The sequence below is a fragment of the Vanacampus margaritifer genome, chromosome 2 (assembly GCF_051991255.1).
Source record: "Vanacampus margaritifer isolate UIUO_Vmar chromosome 2, RoL_Vmar_1.0, whole genome shotgun sequence".
Lineage (NCBI taxonomy): Eukaryota > Metazoa > Chordata > Actinopteri > Syngnathiformes > Syngnathidae > Vanacampus > Vanacampus margaritifer.
Genome location: NC_135433.1, coordinates 12,326,445 through 12,335,355, shown reverse-complemented (window position 1 = coordinate 12,335,355; position 8,911 = coordinate 12,326,445). Strand labels below are relative to the sequence as shown.

General features: G+C 37.4%; 2 protein-coding genes across 3 annotated transcripts; one reads left to right on the top strand and one right to left on the bottom strand.

Moving 5' to 3' along the window:
- Positions 1-110: 110 nt before the first annotated feature.
- Positions 111-2,205, bottom strand: bud31 (BUD31 spliceosome associated protein). Its single transcript, XM_077559072.1, has 4 exons — positions 1,918-2,205; positions 1,662-1,784; positions 741-907; positions 111-454 (listed from the first exon to the last, which is right to left on the bottom strand). The coding sequence occupies exons 1-4, from the start codon at positions 2,009-2,011 to the stop codon at positions 404-406; spliced, it is 435 nt and encodes a 144-aa protein (XP_077415198.1). The 5' UTR covers positions 2,012-2,205; the 3' UTR covers positions 111-403.
- On the top strand, positions 1,716-8,350 carry pdap1b (pdgfa associated protein 1b). Of its 2 annotated transcripts, none has more exons than XM_077559070.1 (6): positions 1,716-1,834; positions 2,898-2,989; positions 3,447-3,533; positions 3,625-3,746; positions 5,729-5,880; positions 7,971-8,350. In XM_077559070.1, exons 1-6 carry the CDS (start codon positions 1,816-1,818, stop codon positions 8,033-8,035), a joined length of 537 nt encoding a protein of 178 aa, XP_077415196.1. In that variant the 5' UTR covers positions 1,716-1,815; the 3' UTR covers positions 8,036-8,350. The 2 variants fall into 2 exon arrangements, with proteins under 2 accessions (XP_077415196.1, XP_077415197.1); XM_077559071.1 differs by lacking the exon at positions 1,716-1,834 and adding an exon at positions 2,475-2,640.
- Positions 8,351-8,911: the final 561 nt, after the last annotated feature.

Here is an 8,911-nt window from a genome sequence, read left to right as displayed (position 1 = left end):
TACAGGAGCTGCAGGAAATGGGGAAGACTGTTCTAAGCTGCTCTTGGTTGCTTCATTAAGTGGCAGGCTACAAAAGAAAGTGGATCAATTAACAGGTGTGGAACAGGAAGTCAATCAGAATTGTTTTATTCAAATTATTACAACAAAATAAGTTTTAAAAGCAAAATCACTTCACACCCAGCCCTCTTTGAAATAAAACATGTCACACCGGAAACAATAGATTTAAAGACAACTTCCTCCTCAGAGGTACAGAAGATAAAGGTTTTAGACCCTCTCAGTGTACTTTGAGACCTATAATGATTGCTAGGAATGATGCTGACAATAATAAGGAATAGTTTCTGAAGCAGGTGGTGAGATGCATGACAACAAAGTTGGAGGGCGGGCAAGTCATTATTTCCTGCACTTAACCAGAACATCCTCTGCATCCACAGTGGGTGCACTCAATGATCCTTCCCTAGAAAAGACAAGAAATCAGAAAGAGTACATTTGGTGAGAGTTGTCTTAAAGTAGTATAATCAAACAGTAACAAATTATTCACTCAAAACAGTAATCTATCATTTGAAAGTCAAATCTATGCAGATGGGCCTCTGAATTGTGTCTGTGCCACTACTGAAAACATGCTTGCAAATGCACTGAAAGGAATATGGTAAAGCGCAACTGCAAAAGAATTATCATCAACATTATTATTATACGAACTGCAATGGTAGTAGTGAAAATCCGGAAACTCTTTGAAGACTTACAACTTCCAGTTTGCTCTTTGGAACTCTGCAAATACAGTTAGTCCCAAAGTTGGTGTCTCGTGTTTGGATGCAACGCAGGCAGCACAGGTTCTCGTAGCCCTGCTTCTTCCACTTGGCAATCAAGTTCTTGTCAGCATAGCCTTCCTTTATGCAGTACTCATACAGCTCTGCCAGAGCGCGCACACACACGCACAAAAAACATCAAACATTTGGTTGACATCGACCACACAGTAACAAATATATTATGTTACAAGCAAAGCAAACTTTAGTACAATTGACAGAATAAGGTGCAAGTACTATTCAACTCGAGAGTAGAGTAAAACTTTGCACTGGGTGAACTCGGAACGCTGTTACATCATGATAGATATTAAAACATTTTTAATACTTCATTTTATTCTATTAACCATTGTTACACATTATTAACATTTTAATTCTTTATATTAACCTTGTCGAAATGTTTTGTGTCCTGTGCAGAGCAGATGGTGTTGACTTCGTATAGGCTGACCTTAAGCTGGGACATACTATTTAGTCTAAAAAAGTTCCTTCTCAGCGCTTTGTGCGAAAACACATTTGGTCCTTGAGAACAGAATCTGTTTTGAACACCCACACCTGACTCTGTTTTCGCCATCGCTCACGGAAAAGTACCAGAGAGCATGTTTTGTCTACAAATGAAAGAGAGGAGGTCTTTTTAACTATAAGAAACCGTTGTGCACGCGGAAGAGCTACATTTGACGCTCTGAATCCCACCTGTTTAAGTGATGATTAGAGGCAGTTATTTGTCCAGAGATTCTGTTTTTTATTAAATCATTTTTGCAAATGTGTATTTTTCTTACATTAAATCTATCTTCATTTTTGGAACACGCAAAGAGGACAAAATTCTAAATTCCTCTTCAATCACAAGATAAATATGGTCACCCTTACCTCTGCTGATGGCTTTTCTTTTGAAGAAGAGGTCATAGATGTATCGACTCCGCTGATGATGCAGTCTGAAAATTGGCCAGAGAGCTTCCACTTTCCTCTTACCCTCATGAGGTTCAGTTTCAGCTGAGAAGCAGAAAATACAATGGGAATATGAATGTTCGGCATATCGAACGGTAGATAGCCATTTATTTCGATTGCAATATCTCCGCTAGGCCGTTCGTTACCATTATTGCTAAATTATCTTGTTTCGGCTTACCTTCCCTCATTTTCTGATCTAGCTCATCCAAAGTAGGTTCAATGAGTTCCCAGCCGTCTGGGGGTGGTTTACGACTTCTCTTAACTTTCGGCATTTCCCTACACTTTGTCCAACTCCAAACAAAAGCTCCTAATGTTTTCTATTTTGCGTAGCGAACAGGTTTCGGGCTCTTGAATTAGCCGTCACCGGGGTCCATTGAAAGCGCGGCTCATATTTGACGTCATAGCACCGTTTTTTTTAATTTATATTTCCTTTTAGTCATCTTTCGGACTAACTTCGTATTAATTTACTCTCAAATTTAGGTCAGTTTACAGACATTTTATGAGACAAAATTGGCGGAAATAGCCTGCATCACATTGCATCACTTTAGGCCACGAGTTGAATGCCGTCAAGAAAACAAAAATACCTTTTGTTTTGTTTTGTATTCGTAACTCGTAATATACAAATAAGTAAGTCAAACCTTGCGGGGGAAATATTAATATGTGTTTCCTCCCAGGGAGAATTGTTTGACATAGCTTCGTCCATTTTTCCCCCCACTTTTAAGATATTTGAACAGGCATATCCTTGGCCACAACTCGTCACTGCTGCTGGATTGTGTTGCTCTTCTCTGAGATTAGCCAGTTGACAGCTGTCTTCGCGGCCTTATGTATTTTGTTTGTTTATTTATTTATTGTTAGTGAGGTATTTATATATAATATTGAGTTCTCAAAATGCCCAAAGGAGGTAGGATGGTTGTGTATTGCTCAGTGAATTCCCATATATTTTTCAATACTGTATTAGCACGCGTTAGCCACTCTAAAACATAACGATTGTCAGTGAACAACACACTGATGGGATCAGTTTGCGCTTCTGTTCGCTTAGCGGCGTAATAACATTGCACCGATGTAAATCACGTTTGTTTTAGAGATGTGTCTATTCGATTGTCGCCTTGTGAATAGTAAACAGGGTCAATCTGTTCACGCCTGTCATCTTCACTGTAGGTAGGAAAGGTGGCCACAAGGGTCGCATGCGGACATACACAAGTCCAGAGGAGATCGACGCCCAGATGAAGGCGGAGAAGGAGAGAAAGACGGTAATGTATGCAAAATGATGTATCACCCATTGGCATGATGTATATAATATTTCCTCCTCCTATGGCCCTCTTAAATTTGTGCGGGATGTCGTTACATTAAATTGTTTTATTTATAGTGAAAAAATGGAGGGGTGGGGGTTGATTGGGAGCAATCACTAATTTAGACAAATCATACCATGGTGAATTCAACATGTTTGCAGGGTCAAAAGCTCTCATACCAAACAAAGGTACCAATGTAATTTAGTTTCCTTGTATAAGGTCTTCTTTATAACCAAACCTGGTAAAATTGCGGCTGCAAGGGACCAAATGCCAAGCATTCACTATATTGGATTGTGCAGGTGAAACGTATTTTAAGCCTTGGTGGGGTAACGTTCTGTTGTCATGAGAAAACTACTTGTAGTTGACTAATGTGACTGTGACTTGTTGCGTTCTATATATTATATATTGTTTTTGTCAGGATGAGGATGAGGGTGCAGCTCAGAATGACCTTGCGGAGAAGTTACAAGCATCAGGATCAGATGATAGTGATGATGACGGTTCACAGGTACTTCCACAATTCTAATCTTTTTGTTTGCTTATTAGTTTTTTTTGTACATTTTAAGAGCGCACTCTGAGCTGTTGTAATGTGTTTGCAGAGGAAGAGAGTAGGTGTGGAGGGCTTGATAGAAATTGAGAACCCCAACAGAATTGCTCAGAAGTCCAAGAAGGTGACACACATCGAGTTTGATGAGCCTAAGCAATTGTCGAGGAGAGAAAGGTGTTTACACTCATGTCAGCCAACATTTTTTTGTCCCAATAACGGCACATACTGTAAGTGAAGTGTCATGCCATACCAGGGCAAAGCCATACATTTTATTTACTAAAAGAAGTTTCCTGGAATGGTAAAAAACTTGAAGTTGTATCTTAGGTTTGGAATACATCTTTCGAGATGCCAGTCCTGGAACTTGTCTGACACACCTAATACATTTTTTTTTTTGTATAACTTGCATAATGCTGTAATGTTACATACTAAATACAAAAACAAATCAACATTTTAGCTTTATGTTTACTGTACACTTTTAATTAATTTTCACATAGATTAAAACGTGCTTTTCTGACTTTACGTATGAGAAGAATAAGTATCCGTTAATTATGTTCTGTGTACCGTATAAAAACTTGGGGCAGGAATTGAAAAAAAGCCAGAGGTTCAGAACTATGAACTTTACATGCAAGCATTAATATTATTCAGTAGGGGTAGGAATCTTTAAATGTCTCACGATTCGATCCGATTCCGATTTTTGGGTGTGCGGTTCGATTCAGAATCGATTTCGATGGGGACGATTTTTGATTCAAAAGGATTTAATTGACAATGATTTTTGCTTCACTCTATAGATGTGCAAGGAATTGTAATGATCTACTCCAGTCTGACTCGCTAACGCCAATTAGCGCGCTACTCGCGGCACTTTTATCACTCAAAAGAACGGCTCCACACTGCAAAAAAACTACTTTTATTGGAATAACTTGATTGTGACTTTTTCCTTCTACTCTGTAATGTGGCTACAACTTAACAGTGTATTAGATCACGTGGAACCACACTGCCCCTCGGTGGCCAAACCGGGTACAACATGAACAGCGCTCTAAGTAAAGGCACACACAGACAAAGGCAAGACAATATAAAATTAATTTAAATAAAATCGGTTTTTGGAACATTTAAAATCGATTCTGAATCGTACTAAATGAGAATCGATTTTTTGGCACACCCCTATTATTCAGTGTAATCATGTAGCTTTTATAACGGCATTGTTACTTTGAAATAAAAAGTACAGATGCTCTGGATTTTGTACTGTTACTTTACATGTGCACATTAATATCATTGAGTGTATAGTAGCTGTTTTGTACTGCATTGTTACTTTGAAATGAATAAAAAAGTACAAATGCCCTGGATTTTGTACGGAAAATATCAACCCATACAGAACAGGCCAAACGTTTGGACATACCTTCTCATTCAATACATTTGCTGTATTTTCATGACTGTACATTGTAGATTCTCCCTGAAGGCATCAAAACTATGACAACCAACGAACACATTTGGATTTATGTGCTTAACAAAAAAAGGTGAAAATAGTAAATAAATAGCCACCCCTTTCTCTGATTAATTTTTTTGTACATTCTAGGCATTCTTTCGATGAGCTTCAAAAGGTACCTGAAAGGGTTTTTCAACAGTCTTTAATAGGGGTGTGAATTGCGTAGTGCCTGGCGATTCGATCCGTATCACGATTGCACACTGTAATATCGCGATACAGTATATTGCCGAATCGATATTTTTTTTAACACCCCCTAGTCTTTAAAGAGTTCCCAGAGGTAAGAATGCCAAGAGTATGCAAAAAAAGTAACCAGAGCAAAGGGTGTCTATTTTTAAGAATCTATAATATAAAACATGTTTTCAGTTATTTCACCTTTTTTTTTTTTGTGTTAAGGTCATAACATAAGAATCTACAAAGTAACCGGTCATGAGAATAAAGCAAATGCATTGAATAAGAAAGTGTATCCAAACTTTCGGCCTGTACTGTAGACTGTATTTAAAGTATAACGTGACCAAAGTTTGGCCTTAAGGTCTAGAGGAATTACTTAATTTTTCAGGTGAAGACTAACATAATTGCATTATATCTAAATACTGAATAGTTGGTTTCTTTGTGACATTCAGTTTAATTGTTAAATGTTTTAATATATGTGTTGTTTTCCACCTCCGTGTGCACGCAGAGAGGAAATTGAGAAGCAGAAAGCAAAGGAACGCTACATGAAGATGCATCTCGCAGGGAAGACGGACCAGGCCAAAGCAGACCTCGCCCGCCTGGCTATTATCAAGAAACAGAGAGAAGAAGCAGCGAGAAAGAAAGAGGAAGAGAAAAAAGGTATGTTGTTTGAATGGTAAAAACATATGTATGTACAATGATGCCTTGAGATACTGTGCGAGTGACCTGATTTTGAATTTTTTTTTTTTAGAGATGAGCCGTCGTGTGACCGATTTTTATTTATTTATTCATTTTTGCTTTGACTTGCGAACCAAAATTCGAGATAATATCACATTATGGTGGCAGTGAACTCAACTCACTTCACAAAGTGAGTAAACTGTTTATTGCTACTTCCAGGGAAAGTTTACTGTCAAACTAAATAAAACAAAGAGAATTTCATTTTTATGCTTTACTAAAACAACGTATTTGCCATCCGTCAGCTTATTAAGACTCTCCATGTAGAGTTTACACATGTAACTTGTAAGTTTGCATATATGTAACTTATGAACGCAACAGTATGATGGGAAGTAGAAAAATTCCCGCGGAAATTTTGAATGGGACTGCTGACTCTTTGGTAATGAGCTGAACAGTTTAAAATTTAAACGACTGGAATCGGTCAAGAAATGTGGAAGTTAAGCATAATCTAAAAATATGTCACTGTCACTTTAACAACGCACACCCATTTTTGACTTGGAGCCGTCACACGCCCCACATTCCATTGAGATTCTATGAGAGACGCACCCCTTGAACAAAAGCCTCTCACGACTTAACGGTTGAAGATACAGATTCAAGAAATGGCTCATTAGAACGGCAAGGGTTTGGGGAACACGAGCATGTTATCATTTTTTTAATCGGATGAAAAATGACCAAATGAGAGCAGGTTGAAAACTTATGATTTATCAGAAATGAAGAGCGAAAGGTGCCTGAATTTAACATGGCAGAGATAGGCGAGTTGGTCCGACTTGTCCAAGCTTAAAGGGAAAATAAAGGTACTAAATGACACCTTAGCCAAATAAAAGTTAGTTTGTCTGAAAGAAGACACTCGTGACTACAAAATGTGAGAATTTGACGTCTAGTGAGAAAAGATTGTGGCCATGGTGACAACTTGAAGTGAAACTTTTGACTTTTGGCAAGAGATTTGTTGCTTCCCGGCACTCTGGCTAATTGCTAAAACAGAGTGTGTTAAAATGCTATATGACTCACTGTCTTTGAACCCGCACAGAGGGGAGAGCTTTCATTCCTTAAAAAAAATTTCGTCACTGAGCTAAAGATGGGAAAAATTCCTACAAAATGAGCTAAAATTCGTATCGGTCGGATAACGTATGCGTGCACAGCGTGTCTTGGAAAAAGGTGCTTGATGTGTGATTTTGTCTTTCCATTTCCCATTCATTCCTATGGCACTTTTTGGGGTAGTTTTTGGGGTATTGCGTCGCCGTGGTAAGTGGGAATTCCTAGAAAAATAATGCCGCACCGAGTCAGATCGAGCCGCATCGTTTGATACCTCATTTGTCTCGGTACGGGCCGCATTTTTGTGGAAAAATCCGTGGAAGATGATATAATAACCGCAATAAACCCATTTTTGTAGGATAGTAATATGTGCTGCTTGCTACGCTCAGCAGTCCCATAATAAGGTTTATTGCACATAAAATCCAAAATACTTTGTGCTATTGTTTTGATATTTTTAGAGGTTCAAGTGGACATGAGTAGCGATTTGCAATGTGAATTTTAGTTGAGGTTTTTTGTGTCATTAGGTGACATTTCGCTTTTGTACCTGTACAGTTGTGCTCATAAGTTTATGTATGTCAATTTATGAGCACAACTGTATATTTTTGTCTGTATTATACTGCTTCCAGGTGGCCAAAGCATGCACACCAAAACGAGCATACAAACAAAGTCTTTAAGATTGAAGCAAAAACATTGGGGAACAAATTAATTATGTAAATTCGAATACATTACGTAATACTGTATGTTTTTTGAAAATACGTTACAGACTAAGACAAAGAAGCAAAATTACAATTTTGGTGGAAGCTGGAATGGATTAATAGCATTTTAATTCATTTCAATAGGAAAAGATGATTTGAGAGGTTTTGGGTTACAATCATCAACCAATTACATTTATCTCAAGGCAAAACTGTACATATAATCAATAAATAGTAAATAAGACTTGGAAGTCATTTGCATGCCCTTATCCATTTTTCCTCTTCTTGCAGCAAAGGAAGCAAAAGAAGCAGCAGCAGCAGCGGCTAAAGGATTAAATTCCCTCTCACTAAAATGATGCAGAATATATATCGGAACCATTTCTCCACTTTTATGGACTGACGCAGTATGAATTAGACTATTTGGGGGAGAAAAGTGCTACGAAGAATATTCTCCCTGTGGCGCATTTTGGCATGGAATAACGGCCAGATTGGTAAAGCTGCAGCCGGTTCCCATACAATTGAAATGAAGCCTACGAGCTTTTACATGATATGAATCATACTGATCATTGTACAATATCCGCTGGCGCTATGTTTCCTTTGGGTTTTACACTGTATATAACTGAATGATGAAAATATTTCAGAATAATATGATAAAATTATTCAAACACGTATTTCTTCATTCAGACTCAACTTGTTGGTTCTTTTTGTTGTTGTCATTTTTTCCAGAAATGGTGGCTCTTCCACAGGGTGTGCTTTCGTCTCGCCTGGGGAAAAATGTTCCTGTTGATAACTGGCTCAATCAATCTGCAAAATCAAGTTGATTCTTATATGGTCACTCGTCACTTCAGTTATAAACAGAGATATGGTCAAAAGGTCACGTTCAAAAACTGGATTACCTTAACTCATTTACTGCCATTGACGGCTATAGATGTCAAAAATTTATTTTAACTTTCGATTAGTTTAACATTTTTCCTACTTTTGTTAACAAGAGTATGAAAACCTAGATTTTTTTTTTTATTGTACTAGAACAGATATAAAATTTGTGATTAATCGTGAGTTAACTAGTGAAGTTATGCGATTAATTACAATTAAAAATGGTAATCGCCCATCACCCCTAATTTTTTGTATTTTTTTCTTTAAAAAAAGATTATTAAAAATTGGGGAAAAAATTATTGCAATTATTTTATTTTTATTTTTATTTTATTTATTTTTTCCTGGAGTTTTTTTTTTTT